At 42.1% G+C, this 25,007-nt stretch overlaps 2 protein-coding genes across 3 annotated transcripts in view; both read right to left on the bottom strand.

Moving 5' to 3' along the window:
* Positions 1 to 4,908: 4,908 nt before the first annotated feature.
* On the bottom strand, positions 4,909 to 7,294 carry IFT70B (intraflagellar transport 70B). The gene has a single exon (XM_082284588.1). The coding sequence runs from the start codon at positions 7,274 to 7,276 to the stop codon at positions 5,276 to 5,278; it is 2,001 nt and encodes a 666-aa protein (XP_082140714.1). The 5' UTR covers positions 7,277 to 7,294; the 3' UTR covers positions 4,909 to 5,275.
* Positions 7,295 to 13,407: 6,113 nt separating this feature from the next.
* Positions 13,408 to 25,007, bottom strand: part of PDE11A (phosphodiesterase 11A) — a gene marked incomplete at both ends in the record, with an annotated part of 115,728 nt that continues 104,128 nt past the window's right edge. For both annotated transcript variants that reach the window (XM_082285507.1, XM_082285506.1), the window contains one exon: positions 13,408 to 13,563. In XM_082285507.1, coding sequence (XP_082141633.1) covers positions 13,408 to 13,563 — 156 coding nt within the window. The remainder of the gene's footprint in view (positions 13,564 to 25,007) is intronic.

The following is a 25,007-nucleotide window of genomic DNA, read 5'->3' as shown; positions in this document are numbered from 1 at the left end:
GTTCCAGAGAAAATGTGGCACTTGTGAGTTCCATTTCCCTCTCCGAGCCGTTCCTGGTAGGGTGGCTGTCGGGACACGGGTGTCTCCCAGGGCTGGGGCTGTGCTGCAGGGGTGATCCTACGCGAGATGGATGGGAGTGCTCAGCCCTGTACTCAGAGCCGCGGCGGCTCCGTGCTTGCTGGCGGAGGCTGTGCCCGGCCAGGTCTAGGCGAAGGATCAGAATCCCCTGCCAACTTCTACTTTTCGTTGTGCAAACAGTGATGTTTTCTTATTGTGCAGCAGTTGCACCATGGGAAACATGGGGTTAGCTGATTTCTAAGCAGCATTTTAAGTGGGTAGAAGCAAGGGGTTTTGTCATTGAATTTGACTGGGGTTGTAGCATTCCAGTATTTTCCAGAAGCTGCTCTTGGATAGCTTGAAATAGTAGTCTGTGGAAATGGGTATTTTCTAAGGTGCAAATTTAAGACTCATTGAAATCAATGTGAACTTTTTTATTGGTTTTCCTGGGCTGCAGTTTGGGCTATAAACTACAGTGAATTTAGGGGGAGATCCTCAAAAATAGAAATGTTCTGGACTGAATTGTTTGCTTTGGCAAGGCCTGCTCTATGGCTGGGCTTTATTAGTTTAAATTCAGGAAAGGTCTAGGAAAATTATGCTAATCAAAAAGTTCTTTGGAAAATGAGTCCAAATGTCTCAATTTTTCTACTTAATGGAAAAGCATCAGCCAAAAAAAAAAAAAAAAGAAAAAGGAAAAAAAAAAAGAGATGCTTTGCTGAAAATAGAGCCTACAAGTTTGTCAGTAGTTAAAGCCACTTTTACCTCATTTAGAAACTGTTTCTTTGTGTAGGTCAGGTTGTCCAAATGAGGTGCAAATACACTTCCTGCAAAAACATGAAGATGCACATTGTCCTGGCCATACCTAATCCTTAAGAAAACAGCAGGTTTTAGCAGAGTCCCAAATATAGAGGTATTTTATTGATTGAAAGGTTAAAAAGAAATAAGAGAAGCCTGAGGGAGAGGATGGATCTTTCAGTGCTTATCTTTCAGCCCACACAGCCACATTATCACATCAGTGTTCCAAATCTGAATTTCTCAGGGTTGGACTCTTCTGCCTTTGCTGGAGGCTGAAGCCAATATGGATTTGTGGAAGTTTTGAACTCAGGCTTCTAAAATAGGATGTTGTTGACAAGATATTATGGAATGGGCTGTCAAAATCAGCTTTTATTCTTGTATGTAACTTCACCATTTTTTAGACAAATTATATTCCTCTACTTGTTCATCTGCTGAAAGGGGCTTGCTTATCCAGTAGAAGTATCCACAACTTTCCCAAGGAAAACAGTAATCATGTTCCTCCCAGAACTGCATAGGAAGACCCTTCTGTCTCACCTTTTATCTCTGTCTTACCATAAAGTCAGCCACCCCTTGATTACAGAAGTTTTTTGATCAGCTCTGACTGTGGAGCTGATCACAAGGGTCCCCAGCACTCACTGCTGATGGTGTCAGCAGACATTTGATGGAGATTTGGGCACCAAGGGGATCCAAGGTGGGACACAAAGTAAATTGTATCTCAGGCCCTCTTGTGCCTCTCCTGCTCCTGCCGGTGCAGGTGGGCTGCTGGCAGAATGGTGGCCTTTGCTCGTGCAATGTGTGCTGTGATTACTGCAAAGGTAATTGGAAAAAAAAAAGTGTCCATTGCAGTACAATACAGCTTGTCATCTGCAACATGGGTGTTGCAAGTTTTGAGGACAAGAACATTTCAAGATGTCTTGTAAGGACAAAATGCCTAAGAGGCTATTAGTGGAAATAAAATCCTGGAGATTGGCCTTGGTATGGTGGTGATGTGCATGGGAAACATCTTGAGCTGCTCACCTTTCAGATGCTGATGCTGCAACAGAGGGCTTCTTTTCCCTTGCTCCCAATAAAAAAACCCCAGAGGCTCTGGCTTAGGAATCTGGGTTTATCAGCAGCTGTTTGCCCATTGCAGGCCCTGGGAATATGGTGAGACATTTCTGGGTAGTGTTTTTTGATTTTTGTTCAGAACAAAAGCTGTGCTGGCTTAGGGCATTAATTTAGGTGGATTTTACTATATGTATAGGGAGCATAAACTGTTACTTGCTATATTCCCTTCTCTCTAAATAAAAATGTATGTACTTTCCTTTAAAAATGTATTTTGTGTGTAAGTCACATAGTGATAACATTAAATGTGGTATAAAGATGGTAATAAAAGTGGTTGTAACATTTATATATTTTTCATGACCAAAGTGCTCTGCAGTGGGAGATGCTATAAATGTGTGCTTGCCACTGGAGGAAGCAAGAGTCCCACACTGCAGATGTCAGTCACATGAGCGCACGCCCCAGTTCTTCTGGGCACAGAGTGGGTGGGTAGGCAGCTCTCCAGGACAAAATGCGGGCAAGGGCATCTGCCCCAGCATGTCACTGCCATGGGAAGGTTGGGTGGCTACTGCTGAGGAAGAGGCCATGGAGAACAGGGTGGAAAATACTGCTGGAATGGAGAGAAGACTCCATGCAGAAGCATCTCTTGATGCAGCAGAGGAGGAAGTGCCTGTCCCAGCCCACCTTCTCCTGTTGGGCCTCAGCTCTGCCACTTCTCCCTCTCCTTTCAGGAGCAGAGGCCTCTCCACTTTGAGGTCCTTGTGTTCAGCATCACCCAACCTGCTCAGAAACCCTGGGTTGTCTGGATGCACAGCGTATTCCGTGAGGAAAAGCACATAAAAACAGAAGGAAAAGGGAAAAACAGAAAAAATGCTGCTCTTGACATTTTCTCCTGGCTTTTTTTTGTACTTTTGTTGTGATGTAACAGGATGAAGCAAATTGCAGGCATGCCGACTGCCCTCTAGCTGTACATTCTAAAACAGCCACAGCTTGCACAACTCCACAGCTTTTTATGGGGACATTATTTCTCTTGGGAGCATGGCTGTTCTCCGTTCCCAGCCTGTGGCCAGGAGCCGGTGCCTGCGCTGCAGGCTGCAGTCGGGCACTGTGCGCCAGAGCCGGCGGGCCCTGCTGCCTCCGCTTGTTCGCGGTGTACACCTGCGTGGGCATGGGAGGCAAGGAAGTGATGAAGTGCTTGGGGCTGCAAATCCTGGCAGCAGTGCCCTCATGAAAGCCACTGGCTGTATGGAAAACCAAGAACATATAAGTATCTAAACTGCTCTCCATTAGAGGGCATTCAACATTTGCACGGGCACGAATCTGCAAAGTGAATTTTTTTTAAATGTCCAGTGACTTTTACAGAAAATGCACAATGAATATTAAATAAAGGGCACTGCCTATTACTGCACTTCAGACACTGTTATGTGGTGTGACTTTTTAAAAACTTTCTTTTTAAAGGTCATGCTGTTTATGCTGCATAATATATAATACAATTGCACTGTAAATTAGAGATGTGCTTTACTGCTGCTGTGCTTCATGGAGTTGAACAAAATTTGAAATCACAGGTCTCCTCCTCATGGGGAAACAGTTGTGGGAAATATTTAATATCACAATAATCAGGGGCTTAATGGCATAGTGATGAGCTATGGAGGCCTCTCTAGGACACCTTGCTGCATCTCCTGTCTGCTCTTTAGTCTCTCTAGAAGATTTTTCCATTTTGATACTGTTAAATTTGATTTTAATTTACTGTTATAGGATAATAGTATATGTTTTAGGGTAAACTGTAGCATTACCTAACACACAGCATTTCCTTTAGCTGCACATGATATGCTCAGCCCTTACAGGTTTCTCCCCCAGCACACAAGAGTTGACTTTCTCTATGCCGAAATGGTTGCAGGCCCATGCACATCCTATATACATTAACTCTCTGGAAGGATTAATTACTCTATTCCTTTATAATAGCTTCAAAACTTCAAAAATGCTGTTCTCTTTCTTTCCAGGTAAACCACAGCATAGAAACTGGATTCTGAGGGAGATGCAGCCTGATTCCAAAATTCCCCTAGGACAGCTCTTCAAGGAGCCAGTATCAAAGGTAAGCAAGTGAGCTAAAGCCATGGATTTTTGATCCTTATTTTGAAAACTTCAGCTCATACATTGCTTCAAAAGGCAGAATACACAAAGAGGAGAACAGCCATGGAGCACAGAACCAGACTGTGTAAAAACACTGGAAGGCATTATGGTCCCATTTCACTGTGGAGTACGTATGTTTGAAAAGGGATGCAAAGACTGTTGAGAAAATACACTGATGCCAGGGTGATGGAAATGTCAAGTAAAGAAATTAAGCAAATAAACAGGGTTTTGGAGAAGTGTTGAGAGATGCAGGAAGAGTGTAACACAAGGAGGAAACTGAGAAGCAGGTTTCTTCCACCCAAGGGTACAGGTTATAAGCCTTGCATGAAATGGAAGTTACATGGGCTTTTTTTTAAGAAAAATGGAAAAGAATATAATTTCAGATTCACGGGTCTCTTTACCAGAGACTGTTTTAAGAATAGTATTTGGATTGGAGGGGCTGCACACGGAGGACTGAATTACTATGTAAGCAGATGTTGCTTACTGTGCTGCTACCAAACAGGTTTGCAGGGCAGCAGCTGCCACCCAGATGGTGGGGGCACCGGGACTCTGAGGGGCAGCACTGAGCAGTGTCTCTGAAGCCAGTTGTTGTAACAAATTTTATTTCAAAGGTAGATCTAAACTGAGGTATCATCCTAATACGGCCTTCCTGGAATATATTCCCAGTCCCTGTATTAGTTATAGAATTTGGTAGAACACTCGTGCATTATTAATGATAGCAAATGGAAACGTTTATGTTTGTAGAACTGATTTTTTAATATAAAGCCATTTTAATATAAAGCCATTCTTGTGTTTAAATATACTTTCAAAATTATCTGCAACATATTAAAAATACCTTGGAAAAAGCAAAAGAAAGAAACATTTACACATAGGCACAAATTAGAGAATTAAAGCAACTCTTTATTCCAAGTCCATCCTAGAAGAGACAGACAACAAATTTTTTTTCAAATGTCAACCAATGAAAAGAAACTTGTTCAAAATTTCAGAAGGCTAAAATATTGTGTTATGGGTGAAAACTTTATGATATTTCTATAACGACATTCTTGGTCAATATATCTTAAGCTTTACTTAACAGGACTGGTTACTGAGAATGCTCCTAGTTATTTGATGCAGCTTAATTTCATGAAAATAGTCTATTTTCTACTGAACATTGTTAAAATACAGCACAAAATCTTTATAGAGATTTTTGTGAGGGTTAGCATGACCTCACAAACATAAGAACAAAATTCTCATTTCTGCTGTACAGTAACATTTACTCAGCCCACCCACTGATCTTATACATCAGTGCCCTCAAAAGCCTGGCTTCATAGGTGACTGTGTTTTTCCCACTGTGCATCCCACTCTCTTCAAGGGGGTGCTCAATGACAGCTGGGATGTTTCTCCCATACTGTTCACATTGCTTCAGAAACTGCACGCACTCCTGAGTCACACTGTCACGCAGCATGATCATGTGCTTGGACATGTTCTCCAGCAAGGACAGGAAACACCGCTTGGCGTAATACCACGTGTCAGTGCTCAGTTTTTTGTTATATGGCTCCAGGCTTTTAATGATCCTTGAAATACCAAAGTCATAGTTTCCCTTCACACAGTAGAGGGTACCAATGACTAGATTGACAATGCAAAGATGGTAGGTATTTTTATCAGGATTATCATAGGACAGCTGCTCTTCTGCCTTCTCGATCTTCCTCATTAGTTCCTCTGCATCTTCATTCTGGCTTGTCAGGATGTAGGAAACGCAGAGGTTTGCTAACACAATGGCACTGACATCAAGAATGTTGCTGTAGTGCTTTTTAACTATTGGCTCATAGAACTTAATAGCCTCTTTATACTTGCTCTCCTGCATGAAGACCACGTGAGCCACATTGAGCTTCCACACCTCATGATCCTTGCAGAATTCCATTGATTTGTAGAAGATCTTTTCTACCATTGTGTAGTTCTTCATGTCCCAACAAATCTTTGCCTGGGCCATCAAGACAGGTACATATTTATCCAGAGTCTCATCATACTCATTAATTGCTTTTCTTAGAGCTTCCTCATCCCAATTTTGCCTAGCTTCCTGTACCTGTTTTGTGAGTTTTCTTAGCTGCTCAGCCATTGTCCCTGCTGCATCATCTAGCTTGTGGAAAGCCTCCTCAGGGGCAGTTTGACAAGTAATAATGGCATCCAAGAAGTTGTACAGATAAGGTGTGAGAAGTTTGTAGGTCAGATGGGCATTCTCTGCCAACACATCAGCTGCCAGGTCATAGTACTGATGCTTGCAATAGAGGAGTAGCAAGTTACCAAAAGTTTCTGGTGGACAGGGGTTCTGAAGGAGAAGAAACTGCAGCTTCCCAAAGCCATCAGTGGGCTGGTTGTCCATGTTCATGAGTGCTTGGTTGTGCAGCGTGACCGGATCCAGCTCTTCCTCAGTCCTCGGCGGCATATCCGTGAGCGCCTCCTGCGCCGCTCGCAGGTTGCGCAGCTGGTACTCAATGGCCGCCTTGAGGTTGAAGGCCTCCACCAGGGCCGTGCGGTGCAGGAGCAGCGTGTTGCCCACGCTGCGGACGTCGATACCCTCGGTGGTCATGCCCACGCTGAGCTCTGGGTGCTGGTGGATGCCGCGCTTGATGATGTCGGAGATGTACTTGAGGGCCGCAGGGTACTGCTTGGCCGCGTAGGAGCACAGCGCCATGTTGTAGGACAGCTCCGGGCAGTACCCCAACACTTGCATGGCGCTGGCAAACTTGCCGCTGGCCTCTTCGTGCCGGCCCTGCCGGTACAGCAAGCAGCCCAGGTTGACCTCGGCGTCGGCCCGCTCCGAAGGGTCCTCGGCTGCTCCGGGGCCGCCATCAGCAGCGGCGGCGAGCTCCTCCTCCACAAGGCTTTGGGCCGCTGGGAGGTCGCCCTGGGCATAGTGGACAGCGGCCTGGAGGCGCAGGGCCCGGCGGTGGAAGGCGGGGACGTCCAGCAGCGCGCTGGCGGCGCGCAGGGCCTCGGCGAACAGCCCGGCCTTGTAGAGGGCCTGCGCATGGTACAGCCGGTACGGGAGTAGCTGCGGGTGCAGCGCCACCAGCTGCTCGTAGCACTCGGCCGCCGCCGCGAACTCCTGCAGCTGGTAGTGGCAGTAGCCCAGCAGGGAGAGGCAGCCCCGGGAGCGGCAGCTCTTCTGCAGCCCGCGGTTCAGCAGCGACACCGCCTCAGCGTAGCGCCCGCCGCTGATGAGCCCGTACACCACGGCCGTGTACTGCCCGTCGGGCACCGGCGCGGCCTCCATGGCCGGCCCCGGCACCGCCGCGGCGGGGCGGAAGCGGCGCCCTCGCTGCCACGGCAACGGCGCCGCCGGGGCGGAAGCGCTCCCGGGCGCGGGGGGGGCGCTGCCCCGGAAGCGGCGGCGCGCGCGGTCCCTCGAGAGCGCGGCCCGGGGCGGCGGGGCAGGGCGGGGGCAGGGCGGGGGCCGGGCGGGGGCCGGGCGGGGGCAGGGCCGGGCCCGGGCCCAAGCGGCCGCCCCGCCGCAAGTGGGAGCTGGTCTGCGTCCTCTGCGTTTGCCTGCCCTCCTCTGTTCCCCTCCCTGCCGCCGTCTCCCGAGCACTGACGCGGCGTGTTCAGTGCCGATTCCGAACTGGCGCAAAGAGCTGGAGCCTCCTGAAATCGCTGCCTGGGCCAGAATGTTTCCCTCGTTTCGCGGTCTCGTGCAGCTGGGAGGACTAAAGAGTAAAAATCAGCTCCTGTATTTCTAAATGTTGTGTAATAGTTCCCTTAAGAAGTAGGTGGTGTAAAAGCAAGCTCTAAGCTAAACAGGTAGCCCAGGGCAGGAAGCATTTAACTTCTGTCTTGGGCTTTGTCAACACGAAACATTCCCTATACAGCCCATCAAGATCCAGAATTGGTTAAAGCTGGTGGAAGGCAGGACGTATGTTTGTTCCTTGGCACAATCCGACAGCTTTCCTGCAGGTTTCAAAAGTAGAAGAAACTACTTCCAATTTTTCTTACTCAACAATGTAATTGTGCTTTGGAGGGCCTTCCCCCCCCCCCCCCCCCCCCCGATATTTCTACTGAACAGTGATACCCCGTACCACAGACTGTATAATCTGTATAATTTCTGTACATGTGAATACCTCCATTAGAGTCAGCAGACAGATTCGGGTTTTGGTCATTCCAGATTAATGCCAAGTGTATCCAGTGATGAAGTTTGGTTTGCCCCCAGGAATGAGTGCTGCACGGTTATGTGTCAAAAATCGTATCTGGGCCACTCAGTCTCGCGTGTTTTCAGGATCTTCTATTTGTGTGATTCAGTAATCAATAGATACAGCTGTGATTGATCCCAACAAGGTAGTTTCAAAGAAAAGTAATAATAAAATAATAGTAAGCCATTAAAATTATTTATTTTTTTAAAGACCAGTAAAACTAAGTTGCTAATTTCAAAAGCATGCTTTGAAAGCTGAACCAGCAAAACAATAGGAGTAATGGTTTTAAAATGCAAAAGAAAGGAAAAGGATGCAGAAGTCTTTTAAGTCACACGTTTACATTTTGCAAGTATCTGGGATTCCCTTGCCTTAGAACAGACACGTGGTACTTCTGTGCACGTGTCAGTTGTTTCCCACAGGCAAAGGTTCAGGGTTTTTAATGGTATTCCCCACAAAACTGTAAGATGCAGTGGCCAACATGCTTATAAATTCGTGATTAAATACAAAGTAATCCAAGAAAGAAAAGGTAACAAGCAATATACAGGATGTATTCCAATACTGGCACATTCCAGCGATGGGCATCTTTGAGGCATCTCAGTTCAGCAGGTTATATGTTCCACTTCAGTGCTATGTTAGAAACCATTCACATGATTTTACTCTTTGACAACTCTTCCTTTGACAAAGCCAGTAAAAAACCTTCTTGCTCTATATTTTCTTGCCCATAACACTCTAAGCATTGAAGTGCCTGTTAATATGTTTTACAGAACTTTGAAATAAACCAGTTTTAAAATTTCACTCAACGCACAAATGACTTACCGGGAACTAAAGTGGTTTTAGTTTTATGAAGGGAAAATAAGTATTTGGCCTGTAGACTGAAACACTCCTGTTTTTCCACTAGAATGAATTCATCTAAATATTACAAATGATGTTAGGCACTGCTGGTTGCAGTTTTCAAAAATAATTTGTGAGTACTAGTATTGGCTTTGTTTGTAACTACAGGCACATTATGAGATTGCAATGCACTCTAAGAAGGAGCAATTAGCAAGGTCACCAGACCAGAAAAATGCAGCTGCTGTACCAAGGACACCATCTGAAGAAATGCCTGAGCTAAAATGAAACATACTTGTCCACGCTGTGGTTACAAAACATACAGCTGACCTTCTTGGCAAGACCCCTGGCCCTGTAAATAGGCGGGGCTGGCTGTGACAGAGCTGTGTGGAGAGTTCTGTGCCCGCCTGCCACATGAGGCATCCAGCTTAAACCTCAGTGAGCTACTGCTGCCTGACCTTGTGTGACTCTGCTTTGGAGCAGGAGCAAAACCACGTCCTGACAAGCAGATGTCTGCATTTCCATCACATTATGAAGCTGTTCTTGTTTGTCTGTAGGTCCTGGGCTGGGAGGGAATTGTCTGATTTCACTACTCAAACTATGGCCAAAGACACCTTTTGGACATCTTGTTCTTGGGATGTTCTTCTGTCTGAATCACAGGAGAGCCTCTACCCCAGGTGCTCCTTGCCTTGAACAGTGTTCAGCTTTCTGGTGGGGTCACAGTGTTGTGTTGCAGGGGAGCACTTTAGTCCAGGGAGGTGCACATATGAAACCTGAGCTCTTCCACCAAAGCCTGTCTGTTCCATGCCCCTCCCAGGAGTGAAGCCAAAATTGGGGCTGTACCAAGTGGGCATCCTTGTCTCCTTGCTGAGCACATGAAAAGGGCCTTTGCAGAAGGGCAGGAGACAAGCCCACCCTTGTAACTCGCCACCAGTTGGTGGGACAGATGCACCTGCGTTCGAAAGCGTGCTTGAAATCATGCAGGATTTGAATGTCAAGCTCCTTCCTGATTAGCCTTTATTTATAGTGGTTTTATTTAAATTATTGTTTTATTTGGGTTTCATTTTTTTGTGAGGAAAGGTTGATTTTGGTAAGTGGTTTCACAGGTGGGAATCCTGAGTGAAATGGCTGTTTGGCCTGAACTACCTTTGAGGATGGGGATGAAGACCCAGATCTTCTCTTGAGCATTTTCTGGTGACAAAATGAGGGCTGCTGCCTGGCTCTTGTGAGACCTTAAGGCCTGCAATTCATGGGACCAAATTCAGGCTGCAGTTGAAATGAGTCAGTAGTACACCTGGAAAAAAGGCATTGCCACTGAAACAACTTGAAGCACCTCTGGGTGTCCTATGGACAACCCATGTGCCCATGAGATTTTAGCACTGGAATTGTAAGTGCCAGAGGCATCATTCAAGGCCACATTTCCACTTACAGCTGGGGCAAAGAAATGGTGACTTGTCTGTTGCTGATGTGCTGGGCATCTCAAGAGAAAGGCCAAGCAGCACTCTCCTGGGTAACAGTTGTCTTCTCCATGTGCTCTCTTGATTTGTCCTTGCCTCTTGTGGACCCGTGTTTTATATACATTCACAGAACTAGGCTGATTTCAATGTGGTTTTTTTTAAGCTCTCCTTATTCAGCAGGCAGGGAAGCAAGTAAAAGAGAATGAGATTAAATAACCTACGCAATCATGTCTCCTGTGCATGTATCAGACAGAAACTGACTGAAATACTAGGACATTGTTTCCCTATCAGAAATAATGAAAAGCAGATACAATTTCTGATCATCAAATTTATAAGCAGTAGCTAGAAAGTGTTTTCCACAATCTTAAAATATAATAGACTTGAAATATGTTTCTTTACTGTACTAAATGCTTCCCCAAAGAATCATCTTTTTCTCACAAAATATTTTTTGTTGTTTCCTAAGCTAAGTCTTAAAAAAAAATAAGGTATTTGTTTGTTTAGTTGGTTGGTTTTTTTAAGATTGAGCTATATGACTTTCAGAGACCAAATGCTGTTCTGACATGCACTTCTGGGCCCTCCAGTTTCAGTAGGGTTGCTTTGTTTTGCCTGAGAACAATTTGATAAGATCAAGCCGTGTGCTCTCATTTTCTTCCTTGTGATGGAGGAACAGAACCATAACATTAGTCAGCAGTTTCTGAATTTTGACCCACAATGGCAAAGATACCAAAAGACAGGAGAAATAGATGGAGGCAATTACAAACAGTCACTTGATTGATGGTTAACATTGTTAGGGCTTCAGCTGTGTGTCAGGCTGCGGTGCTGCCGAATCCCCATCCCTGCCAGTGGGTGTTGCCATGGGCAACAGTGCACTGAAGCCAATAAAAAGGAGAGGAAATGAGGGGAGACTCAACCTTCAGGGAGGCTGTAGGGTATGCATTATAAATTACGTTATACTTAGCAATATGCAATATCAAAATTCAGGAAAGCTGTGTGTACCTGCCAGCAGTACTGTCGGTTCCTAGTATCTGTTTTTCCCATAAAGTACATGTTGCAGGTTTGTATGGCTGCTTACTAAACTGCATCTGGCTTTATCCAGAGAAAAAAGAAGTGGCAAAAGAACAGCAGAAACATTTCCATTTGGTGCATGTACTCACTGCTGTGCAGTTTGCATTTCTGCTCCTTCCCTGCTTCCTTCTGCTAGAGAGTGACGTGGTTCAGTTGTGCATCAACAGATTGGCTCGCAATGCTACTGAATTTACAGCTATTGTCCTACACACCATTAGATGCACAGAGTGTTTTCGTTTTGTTGTGTTTCTTTTAAAGAAATGATCAGCAGATTTGTTGTTTCTGTTTGATTGTCAGACAGATGTAGTCAGCTTTTCTAAGGCTCTAACAACTCAGTTCCCTTAGAAAGGAGAAAAGTTCTTTTAGCATCTGGTCAGCTGGGCCAGGTTCTGATTGCCATTAAGCTGGTGCCAGTTCAAGGTAATTCCACTGAAGTAAATGGAGTTTGGCACAGGTGTAAAACTAAGCTGAATTCAGCTTTAATTTCTGCTCCCAGACAACCCTATATTTAGAATCCCATTTTTCATGGAGAAGAAAGGCTTCTTTTTTTCTTTTTCCTATGAATGGGCACTCATAAGCACTGCAACATGACTCCTCTTGTGTCTGGTCATGCAGCAGAGAAAGCACCCTCAAATCACAGATCACAGGTTTGCTACATTAGGGATCTTGGCACTAATGGAAGGAGACCAACTTTCAGGTAGTACCAGGGTCATCACACAGAGACATGTTTGGTTTTGTGACCTATCATATTTAATTAGATTTTTAGGGACACCTTTACCACAGATGTCAACATGTGAGCGTTGACTAATGCTGTGCTACTTGTAATAATAGCATCTGAAATTGTACTGAAAGAACTGTGAGAGAGTAAGAGGTAGTCAGTCCAGTGTGATGATATTCTACCTCTCCACCATTTCAAAATAATATTTTCAACTGGAAATTATACTAGAAAGGCTTATCCATGGTGTGCTTTTCAATGTAATATAAACCTGAAGCACAAAGCAACAGATTTCCTTTTTATTTGTATTCTGTTTTCATAAAACCCCATTAATCTTTTCCTTAGGCCACACTATAATTTAAAAAGAAAATGAATGTATTACAAGAGCATTTTTAAAAAGGAAAAAAAAAAAAAACCACTCTAAAATTACCATGCAATATTTTGTCTTTATGCAAACTTCCTCTTGCTGAGAAATTTGCTGCACTGTTAATATGAATTTCTCAGGGAAGAAGGGACAGCTTGGTGTTTTTAAAGATAATAAAGTTTGTTTTTAAATGTAGCAAAGGCAGGCAATTCTAAAGGCCCTGATCAATCACTAAGAAGCTTTGTTGTAAAAAAATACTTCTTCAGAATACAAAGCAGGCTTTTCAGAACATCCAGGCATAAAAGAGGAGGGAGAGTAAGAGAGGAACATCACAAAAGCAGGCATAATTGATTCATAACATGTACTGAAGAGATGCAAAACAACAATGTAATTACACACTATTCTGTTTTCCACAGCTCCTTGCATATGAATTGGCCAGCTTGCATCCCAGTTCTGCTCTGTATTATTAATTTTATTAAGCTGCGAGTTCTTATATTTCAATCTGTTGTCAGCTTTACAGATTTTTACAGCAGCAGTTGAAATGTAGTAGAGCTGAATGAACACTTCTTCTTTTCAGTCTTCCGTGTCACTCCAGATAGCAGTGCAATCCTACTGCAGGCCTTCCATTCAGTCCCACTAAGCCTTCCAGGAAAAGCAAACTATGCTGCCATCAACATAATATCCGATCAATTAAGCATGTCTGTGAAAGCATTTCTTAGAAAATAGTGGGTCTAAGCTTAGGAAAACCTTTCAGACAGCCCTTACTGTTAACTGACACTGGTATTTGCAGGCTTAATTTATGTCTTTGAGAGAGGTGAAGCTAGAGGAAAAGGAGGACAAGGATGCTGCCTGAGAAGGAAGTCTTTGGTGCAGCTCCTCCCATTTACCTCTATTTACTGCCACGGAGTCCAGCATAGGCTTCAGTTTCACATTCAGCTTCACTAGACACTGGAAGAAGATTAAAAAGAGGATGAGAGAAGAAATACTGACAGTATATGCACTCCTTTGAAGGACAGTCCACAGCATAACAGGAGAAAAAAAGAGTTTAATCTGCACTACACCCCTACCATCCTCACTCCCAGCTGTAAATACCTGTGGAGGTAAAGCTTATTGTTCCCTTTGAGATCTCTTTATCTATCTATGCATCTATGAACAGGAAGTCCACTGATTGGATGACAAGCTGGACAAAGCTGAAATAATCTCCCTAGTGCTAGATTCTGCTTTCCTATAGATGACTAAACCACAACAGTAATGTGTTTTCCCAAGCTGGCAGAAAAATCAATTTTTGTGTGTTTAAAATAATGAAATATAAATAAGTTTTCTTTGAGATTGCACTGAAATCACCTCTTCTCTACATACCCAGTCCAAAGCTCATAGAGGCTGGTAAGAATCTTTTATTTGGTTTCATCTGGCTTTGAATACATCCCTAAATTATGTAATTCCTGCATACCTTTGTTATAAGTTTAATATCAGCTGCTTATGTGAAAAGACCACAAATGCTTCACTTGGTTTTGTATCTAGATTAAAGAGAGACAGAAATTAACAGCAGCAGTGGATGTCAGGAAAGGGTTAATCAGTTACCTCCCAAGTGGTCCTGTAATGTGTCCTTTCAGGACAGAGGAGTATTCTTTTGCAGCTTTTCTGATTAGCAAGCAGTGGCTTTTGCTGAGAGCTGGGCAGCATGCTTTCTCTGATAGCATGGAAACTATGTGTCATTGGAAAGAAAGGGTTGGTGCCAGATTAAAAACCAAAAAAAGACAAAGAAGGCAACAAAAGTTGTTCTTCTAAAAGTGCAGAGAATTATAAGGAAAGGGGAAGCAGGAAGTTGATCAGTTTTTGCTTTAAATAGCAGGGTTAACAGCAACTGCTTTAAATGGTCCCTAGAGCCCAGACACCACTAAAGAACTGGATTTTTTTATAGCTAGCTTGCAAACCGTGGGAGCTTGGCTTGAAGTGTTGGTAGATTTTTAATTGAGCTATTATATGATAATTAATGGTTAATGGCCTGATTTTAAGATGTGCTGAAAACTTGCTATTTCAGTAGACTTTGGTAGGAAATATGAATGCTCAGCATTTATGAAAAACTACATCATGAGGAAGAAGCTGGGACTTGAATCAAATCCACTTGAAATTATTTCCTTAGAATATGGCACAGACTGGGCAGATAATTTTGCAGTCTTGGGCCTGGGGTAAGAGGCAGGGTTCGCTGCAGTCTGCCCCACAGAACTTTGCTTGCTGCTGATGGTCATTCATTTTATAGAATGGATAAGGATTTTTAACATTCCCATTCCCATGCCTCAGAAATCTCCATTTTTATGTCTTTATTTCAGACCATTGTGTATTCCTTAAACCTGATTTGGCAAAGTCTAAAAGAGAGGGGCAGTAATGCATTATAAACAGCTGAAAATAATGTAAAAAGCTCACTGCCGCTACCATTAGCACCTGCATTACCAGCTCAGTGTCTAGAGGTAGCACATGACGTACTCAGCCCTTGACAGCAACCTATCCAATCCTTTCTGTGCACAGCCAGTATCTTCAAAAAGTTCTTGTGAAGTATTTTTCCAATATACATTTTCTATTAAAAAAAAAAAAAAAAAAAAAGGTATGTATGTATGTATGTATGTATGTATAAGCAAACACCCCAGTGATTAAATCAAAATCAGCGTGTTTCAAATCTCTCTAAGCACAAATATGTGCTCACATCCTGTCAGCCCCAGCATCTGTAAGTACAAAATGCAGTACAGGCTGTTCCTGTCACAAATGCTATACCAGGAACCTACAGCAGCTACAGGCAAGATAGAGAAGCCGGAGCTCGCTGGGACTGCGGACTCTGTCTCACTGTGGCTGTGCAGCTCTCGGCTATGTCTGTGTCCTTTCTGTAACCTTGTTTTTTTGCCAAGACTGACCACAAGACCGTGATGTTTTCCAGCCTAGTGCCAGGGAGCAATTGCAGAGGTCTGGGCACGACCTCCTGCTGTGCCTGTCCCTCCAGGCCTTGGCATATCCCATGGCTTATGGCAGGAGACAGTCCTGTCACGTACTGTGCCAGGACTGCGAGTGCTCGAGGTGCTTACATCAATTAGCTTTGCATCGACTACAGCAGAGACCAGGAGCCCAGCTAGGCTGGGAATAGATTCAGAAAGCACCCCCACAGTTCTATGGTAATCACTGTTATCTTATGAGCTGTAAACATATTTTCTGTAAGTAAATACTCATATATTTCTTCAAAATATAGGTCTAAACAGACATTAGAGTCTAATAACCAAGGTGCAACAGAGGCTACCAGGTAAATAACAAGAATGGTTAACTACTAACATTAACTTTGATGAAATAAATTATAAGGAGTATTTAAGAAAGAATAAACCATGTCTTTGATATTAATTTTTACCATAGCACCAGCAATTAATTCAATGGAATACGTACAAAATATATACTGTAATTTTAAGAAACTTTATTTTGTTACACATTGATTTAGATTAGTGATACTTGACAGTGCAGATTTTGCACTTGGTCTATAAAATGTCTTCATTCAGACATTGATTTGATGTTTGGACCACTGCTTCTGTATTTAGTATCCTTTCACTTTGGGACTTTTTCATTCTGATCTAGTCTTTTAATTAAACTGTCTACTATAATTCCTATGGAAATTAGCTTTTATTTTATTTTTTCCAGCTACCAAAGCGTTTCAGTAGGGCTTCTCTGATACAAAGTGCACAAATTGGATTTTATTTCTTCTTGAGATGTAATTAAAAACTCATTTGATTACTATATATCTGGCCCTGTTTTAATTATTAAACTCCAGTAATCAATTTGCTTTTATGAAGCTTCTGGGAAATTATCTCAAAAGCAACACATTTCTCTCCCTTCTGGCAGGGTCTGGACCATTTACTGAATTACATTCCTAGCACCTGTTCCTGATCCGAATTAAACCACCAATTTATTCCCAAAGCTATTTAAGTTTATTTGGCTGTAGCCTCGTCAGGGTTTTCTACCTCCTGGCTGCAGTTTTTGCTTTCCATTTTATTGCATGAGAACCCCTTGATGTACTGCTCCTCCATGTTTTTTGATGCATGTCTCTTACAAACTAGTGATGTGTCTAATTTGGTGTCTAGGTTCTTAATACCTTATTTATTACTTGCCTTCCTAGGAAAAGGCTTGGTCTTCACCAGCTGTCTGACATGGGATATCACCACATAAAATCAGTAGCTCCAGAAAGGCCCTTTTCCTTGTTCCTCCTTGGTGCAGCAGGCAGGATGGGAGCTGGCAGGCAGCTGGGCAGCTGGGCTCGGGGGAGAGGGAACCCCTGCCTGGGGGAGTTCCTGTCTCCCGAGGCCTGGGACCCCCCTTCCCCCTTGCAGTCCTTCCATTGCAATGCATCTGCCTTGCCCCACAGCAGTAGGTACAGGATTGGTGATCTTTCCCATTCTATCCCCTTACTGTAAAAGCTGTTTTAGTTGCAGTGTGATAAAGCATGGGGGAGGCACTGCCTGCTCCAGCATTAGGAAAAGCCAGAGAGGTTTGCAGGTCCCTTCTGCATCCATGTATTACCTCAGATGTGTGACTAAGCTGTTTGTCAAAAAGTTACTGTATAGCAGTGACTTTTTCTTAGCACCTTCAATTATTTAGATGTCTTTTGGAACTGTGTACTACTCTGCCCACAGCATTCTTTCCCATTCTTCTCTCTTATATGCTTACATATAAGCTCCTCCAACACAAGAAAAGGTTAAAGGCACTTCAGCACTATACTGTGTGCACCTGGGAGAGGGGCAGGGCTGCCTGAAGGAAGAGCTCAAAATGGGGAAGAGCATAAGATACTCTGAGGAAGCTGATTATGGGAGAAGGTAAGGAGGGCAGAGTGGTTTGCTTTGGGTTTTTTCTTTCCTTCTGTATAGAGATGTATATTTTGGTAGATAAAGCATAGAGAATGCAGAAACAATAGCAGTAGAAACAAACCCCTTCAGGGAGAGGGTGATGGGGAGCAGTGGAGGCATTTGTTTGTACCTCTGGGTACCAACTTCTGGGTTGAAGTGGGGTGTGGGGGAGAGAAGACTTCATCTGCTACATCATCTTCATCTCTGGGGAAGGACATTAGCTGAAACTGCCAAGATGCAGCACAGATGTGGTCAGAGACTAAACTGTTGCCAAAGCAAATACAAAATTTTGTTGCATTCTAAGACTAGTACCAAATGTCTTTAAAGAGGAGCACAGTATGTCGTAACTTACAAACACTGCAGGATTTACAGAGTATATACTTTTTTCCCCTCCCTGCTAGAGATTCTCATCCAAATACTGACCAATTCTGACCTTGCTTAACTTATGAGCTTTGACAAGATTACAGCTCATGAAAGTATGGTTGCGGGGCTAATATTTGTAAAGTGAGTTTATGGAATAAGACCATATAAATTCATTTTTATGACTGAGCACATATAAAAAAGTTATAGGTCTCAGTGTTCACTCTACTTTGGAACCCAGTGGTTTCTAATGAATCACTTTTATTATGTAGGCAGTTTCTTAGTTGGAAGGGAGGACCAGTGACCGAGAAGCCATGGGGATAAATTCAGACTCGGTGTAAGCATATGAAGCATTGTTGAAGTCAAGAGAGTCATGACCAGTTACAGCAAAGCTGAATTGGACTCCTGAGTTTTGCTGAAGTGGCTTTCACATGAGAATACATAGGCCAAAGGTGAGCCATCTATCTGAAAGTCCTTGAACTTCATATTAGTTCAGATAAAAGGGAACCTGTGCTGCAGTCATCCACAGATTCTATTTTCATAATACAAATACTTGATGGAAATTGTTTTGAAAACCCAAAAGTATTTCTGTATATGTGCCCATATACTAAACCCCAAAAAATTGCTAGAGTTCTACCTTCCACAGTAGAATACAGAAGATAAAGTGATACAGAGAAGATGTAGGGATTAACTTCTATGGACCCTTGACTGTGTATGAATTAATTATTTGCCCTACTGATTCAGGACTGTATTTAATCATTATGTTCTGCAAAAAACCCCAGTATTTGTGAGAGGGTTGAGTTAATGAAAAAAAATTTATTGCAATCTCCTTGTGGTTGAAGTGGACTTTGTTTATTCCTTCTAGGGCTTACTGAGGAAGGGTCCAGGTCATCACGTACATAATACATTAGTGGATTACTTTTTCATTTCTGCCAGGGAATTTTTTTCTGATGCCTGAAAATGTAATTAGATGAAATTAATGTATTACAAATTTCCCTGACAGAAAACAGGAGTTTCTTTTAGCTTATCTCTATAAATTGTTAGTGGATGGAAACCAATTGTGACTGGAAAGGGATCTAATACATGTGCAAGTGTTCAGCTCTTCCACTATGAATTAGTATTAAGCTTCTTTCTGGTGATGGTACACTAGCAAGAATAATACTGTACTCCTTTGGAAGTAAACTACAGAGGGATGATTATAAAGTAAGATTAAGCACTGGTAAAATGTGCTGGATACTTCAGGGAAGAAAGTATGTACAGAGCTCCTGGTAGCAAAATGTGCTCCGGCCAGTATCAAGCATGTTATGCTGCCAAAGGGAGAGTGATTCTGAAGGACTGGGACCAGCTGAAGTAGCTCTACTGATGTATTGCTATAGTTGCAAAGGATTCATCTGTAGTTCACTACAATTTCATGAAACCAAGGGTTTGCTCAGAAAGGAAGAGTTATTATTTCATAAACAACTTCTTATTTAGCTCTGCTGTTTATGGTTTTGATTCTGCATCTAGAGCATGCGAGAGACAGCATGTTTCTAACTCCTTTCAGCATTTTAACCAAGCAGCTGATCAATGTCTTCTGCCTTGCTATTAAATGGATTTTGAAAAATTCTTCAAACCATATCAGTCTCATATGCCGATTTAGTTCTTTGAATTTACCCTCAGCTGGGAATTCTGCAGGCAACTGTGATTCTGTTGTGTTGAACACTTACTTGAAGTGTTTCATCCATCATCATTTCTAGTCCTTTTCTGATGCAATGTAGTTTGTGCTTTGTCTTTCTTGAAAACTGAATGGCTGTTAAATTATCCATTCATCTTTCAGATTTGCTGTACAATTTGAGTTCCCTCTATTGGCTGTCTCTTCTACCTTTTCTGCCAACTTTTCAATCTACTTCCTCAGATCTTTATATACGTTTCCATACATGACTGCCATTTCCTTCACAACACATTGGGCAGATAATTCTAAGTAAAACAGCAACAGAAATCGTAATATTATGAATTATTCAATTTTTCTCACAGATTAGGGTGAAAGCCTTTAGTGAAGCTTAGCTTCACTGAAGTCAAAGGACAATGTTTGTTTTTCTATCCTCTCCCAAATACCTTTGTTGATGAACTGCCCTTTCAGTTGAGACTGTTTTGGCGTAAGATGACTCAGAAGTAAGCTGAAGTACTCGTCTGAAGGGAAAAAGGACTCCTTTCTGCTGCCTCTTCTAAACATTTTGGAGAAACTTGTAAATTCCTAAAGTTGTTGACAGTAATACAATGTTGCATCAATAATCTCACCAAGTTATAAAAATCATAGCAAAAATAATATTCTCCTAATTTTCAAAGGCAAATGAAACCCTCCCTGTTCTCAGGAAGCAGAAAAAGAGGATCAGGTTCCTTGTGCCTTTTGTAAGAAGATGTTCATGATAGTCACAGACAAAAAAAATCTATGCTCTGGAATCACCAAAACTATGCTTTTCCATATTATTCTGTGAAACAATGATGGACTTAGATGGAAATTGCAAATAAAATCATTCTTTCATATTTTCCTGGTTTTTCTTTCTTGTATAGCTCTTCTTAATCTTTTCTATTAGAAAGAAAGTAGCAGAAAAAAACTTCTCAGATTAAGGGCAATAGGTAAGAAAAACAGTTTGCTAATGCTTATTCCATTACTGGAAGTTTTAATACAGGGATGGTATCTGAGTTTTATGAAAGTTCCAGAGAATTCATTCTGGGTGGCCTCATTTAGATTCATCATTAGTAGACAAGAAACAAAGCAAGAAAAGTGCTGAACCTACTTAAGTTCCTATTTCAAGGCTACAGAGAGATCCATCTAATTTGCCAAAAATCTCTTTTCTCTGGGCCAAACCCTTATTCCTAACACAATCCTTAGCTACCAACTTCCCCCCAGCACTGGCATTTGGCCTGATTAAGATTCCTCTGAAGCAAAGTTCTTACAAACACAGCAGAATATGTTGCACCTGCTCTTGCTTGGATAATATTACCCACTGGATTTCAACAGAAAGGGAGACTAATTTGATCTGCCAACATCTGTTTGATCTGTCTCAGTTCCCGGTATCACGCACTGCATCCTGGGCTGATGTGCCTTACTAATCCTTGTCAGCCAGGCACTCTCAGGAAGCATAAATGCTTTATCTCTCAGTTTCTGTGTCCAAATCAAATGTCAGAAACAAACCCTGCCAAAACTGTGCATCTTTACGGTATTCTTTAGGCTCTATTGAAAGTTATCCTCCTCTTCGTTCAGCATGCTACTAAGGAAAAGCTGGCTTCAATGAGACTCACACAGAGCTGATCAAGTTGCTTCAATTGAACAGATCTATCCAAATAGTTCAGTCCTGATTTTTTTTTTTTTTTCATAAACTGTTAAGTGTTTTAATGAAACATGTTTCATGGACTGTCTATATATTGCGCATGGTCAACAGCTAGTGAGTTCCCTGCCCCCTGACTGGTTGCTAACTTAAAATGAAAGAGCAGTGCCCTGACTTTTGTATCAACAATCCCAGGTGTTGGTGAATGGTGGAAAACCATTTCCAGAATGTTCATACAGATAAAGTCTTCTTGGTTAAATAATTTAAAATTTTTTTCAGTTCTAATTGTGTAGACGGAACAGAAATATCTGAAGGAAGAATTCATTGTTTTGGCTGCATCCAGTGACTCTTGCCCGGGTGAGGACTAAGCCATGCCATACGGTCCATTCTGGACAATCAGGGCTTCCTAGAGGAGTATTCCAAACCCTGAACTTCTTATACAATATTTTGTCATGCAAAATTTTAATTGAAGGACAGAGAGAAAGGGATAGAAGTGGTAACTGAGGAAGGGCTGCATCAGGATATAGCAGTGTAAGCAGGATTGTTGAAGAACACCTTTTTAATGTTCTCTGCAAATGAGAGGTTAATCTCTCGTCTTAAAATTTTAAGTAGAGTATATATCTTTGGGGAAAAAAAAAATCACTCTGTATGTATGTACTTCCAATTCTAGTGTCAAAGTCAACTCTTGAACCAGAGAAGTTAAAGCACAGAGAGCCGTGACTGTTGAATATTTCTGTGTACTTTTTCTGTGCTTTGAAGAGGCTCTACCATTTATGACACCCTGTGCATTTAATCTAAGTTTATAAGAAGAATAGATGCTTTTGCAGCTACATCATTATAGACAACAAATAGATTTAATTATAAGGCCAGACATTATCTTCTGTAGGAAGGCAGGCATGTCAGAGCTCTTGGAGTTACAGACAGAGTGATCACATTTCTAAGTACTTCAAACAGTGTGATAAAGAAGGAATCTGTCCCTCCACATTCCATTCAAAACACTTAAAGTACTTGCTAGGCTGAATGTTTCCACTCTTCCCAAGTTCCCCCTAGAATCCTGGATGGAGTAATGCAAATTCAATTCTGTAGATACTATTATATGTTTGAAGTTCTCAGTACCCAAGAAAATCTTGAATAGCTCTAAAAATAGCACTAAAATGGAGCAGTTCAAGGGAGCACCAAGGTAGAGGTGAGCAGGGCAATCTCAGGCACGCATAAGTTGTAAAAGCCATGAGCTTCTTTATCTTCCACAAAGACATCTCCCTTAAATTTAAATAGCTGCTGTCATTGTCACTGACTACCTGACTATGTATTTATCTGCCCAGAAGCAGAGTGCATGGCCTTTGGCCCTGCTATTCATAGCGTTACTCTCTCTGCCTAACAATGCCCTGAACAGAGCTGGGTTTCTGTTAGCATCTTTTGTTTGATGTGAATCGCTGAAGCTTTGATGTTGTTTGTGAGAAACATAATCATTTAAAAGAATAAGATCTTCACTCTCCCACTCCGTGTGCTCCCCACAAAGAAATCTAATCTGAGCTGGGAAAAATCTGTGACTGATCCTGTTTTAGGTAGACACAAATGAGAGAGTCCAGAAGAGAAATCTGTTAGTGTTGAAACTCTTACCATCTCTTTACTGGAGGGTCAGAGAGGTAATTTGTCTTCATTATAAAAAATCCCATTTCCTGTTACACATACATTTATGTTCAAATAGGTACAGAATGCTTTCTCTGTGTGGTGAACACAGCTGTCAGCATAGCCATAGTGTTTTATTTTCAATGGGATGCTTCAAATTTTCTGCTTTATAGGATATTCTAACAAAACAAGGGAATTAGTACTTTATGCTGATGCTACCTTAGTAGTTTTGAAATGCTCTACAGTTTTAAAAAAAATGCATTTTTAAAGAGAAATTATTATTCTAATAAGCTTGTTTCTCATCTCTACTGATAAATGCTTTTCTTACTGTCATATTTGAATGAAGAGCAAATGCGATGCAGTAAAGTGTAACTAAAACCCCTAAAATCTGAGATTCAATGTAAATCGATGGCTATTCTGCTATCAAGGCAAAAGCTCCACTGTTACATAAAAATACTCTGATCCATGATCACTACAGTGGCAAAAAAGTAAATTAATAAAATTATGATGTCCTAAGTGTAATAAAATGCAATGAAAAAACCTGAGATGCTTTTATCTTCACAGACCTTTGATCCACAGTGTGAAGGAAATGGATTTGATTACTAAGATATGAAATTGGAGGTGGCTTGATTCCTACACTGGAATGCAGATAGGGGAGGGAGCAAGAGAGCAGAGCTGTGGCTTACCTTGTGCCAGGAGCAGAGTCAGGTTCACAGAGAAAGCACAAAGGGTTTGGATTTAGACACTTGGATATGGGAAAACTGTGCATAATTCCAGACATTAATTTTTTTATATATATAGCTATATCCACCCTCAGTCTATACAGTACTCATGGTGTAGTACATTTTGTGTATCACTGACCTCCTTTCTTCTGGGTGGGATGGGCATTCCAAGGGGCAATCAAACAGGACTGCTAATGGAAGTCGAATAGATCTTATTGATTTGCTAATCACTTGTAAACCTCACAAAAAGGGGCCAAACTCAGGAACAGTTCTAGCTGGGTAAGCAGAGGGATGTGATCCATGTTCCCTAATAAAGGAGACTTCATTATCCTTTACTTGGGAGAACTCCTGCACCTCCAAGTGAGTTGGCTTGAGCTACCTTAAGGAAATGCAGAAAGCAGAGCAGATAGAGCCAAATCTCCACAAAGGTTTCAGAACTGAGGAAAAAAGATAAGCCTAGAAAAGCCATAACTAAAATGTGCTGCCAAGTTTATATACTATTTTAAATATGAACCATTCCTTGTGGGCACTCTGGTGTAGCCTAGTTCATAAGCTTGGACTGCAGAGAGGATACAGTTTGTTCTAGTACTGTGAGAGGCACTGGGATGATGTCAGACCACCCCTGGAAGTTTAGGCTGTGAGGATCCTTCAGTATTGCATACTTCAGATGTCCACAGCTTCCAGGAATATCTGGCTCTTGGAAGTTACTTTGAGAAAAGACAATTTCAGGGAGCTCTGCTGATCCTACATGTGACTTTAATAGGAGTTGCCAGCATTTACTGGTTGCTGGGATCACCTCTGCTGTGTGTGTGTGAAATAACACAACACAGCATTAGGTCCTACTCTAGCAACTGCATTGGTAGGGACTGGCGCATTCCCCACAGCATTCCCTTTGGGGCTCTGGATGCTATAAAATCCCACATGGATACAGGATTTCTAATCACTAGCATGGAAAAAAAGAAATACAAAAGCCTTGATTTTGTTCTCTATGGTTTAATGTTTTAATTTTGGTATGAAAATAAGTGTCAAATGTTTATAGATTTTTTCAAACATAGTTTTTCTAAGTACTGAGCTATAGGAGTACTGCTAATATTTTACTGATTTATCAGCTGCCACTACATCCCTTTATATTGCATTTGTAATAATATAATCTGTTCTCTCCCCACATGCAGTTCCTACAACGTACTACAATGGCAAGAATTTTTAAGAATGTAAAAAACCCCCAAAATCTAGGATATGGGCAGAGTTGTAGTGTTCAGCCAGCCCTAAACAGAGGATTTACAATGCCTGAATACTCTGCTGATGGGATATGTGTATTGAAGTTTGATTAAGCTGGATATGAAAATTAAAACTTGGCTCCACATTGAAGAGAGAATCTCCTGCCGTGTGATACTATGGTATAAAGTTTTCTGTTTACCCCTAAGGCTGGTGCTGCTATGACTTCCAGGTTTGATGGTGTCTCTTTTTAAAGTTGTTGAGCAGCAGGCTAATGGCTGCACAGC

This window comes from Coloeus monedula (assembly GCF_965178545.1).
Source record: "Coloeus monedula genome assembly, chromosome: 7".
Lineage (NCBI taxonomy): Eukaryota > Metazoa > Chordata > Aves > Passeriformes > Corvidae > Coloeus > Coloeus monedula.
Note: the sequence above shows the minus strand (reverse complement) of the source record. Positions and strands in the feature narration are given on the sequence as shown.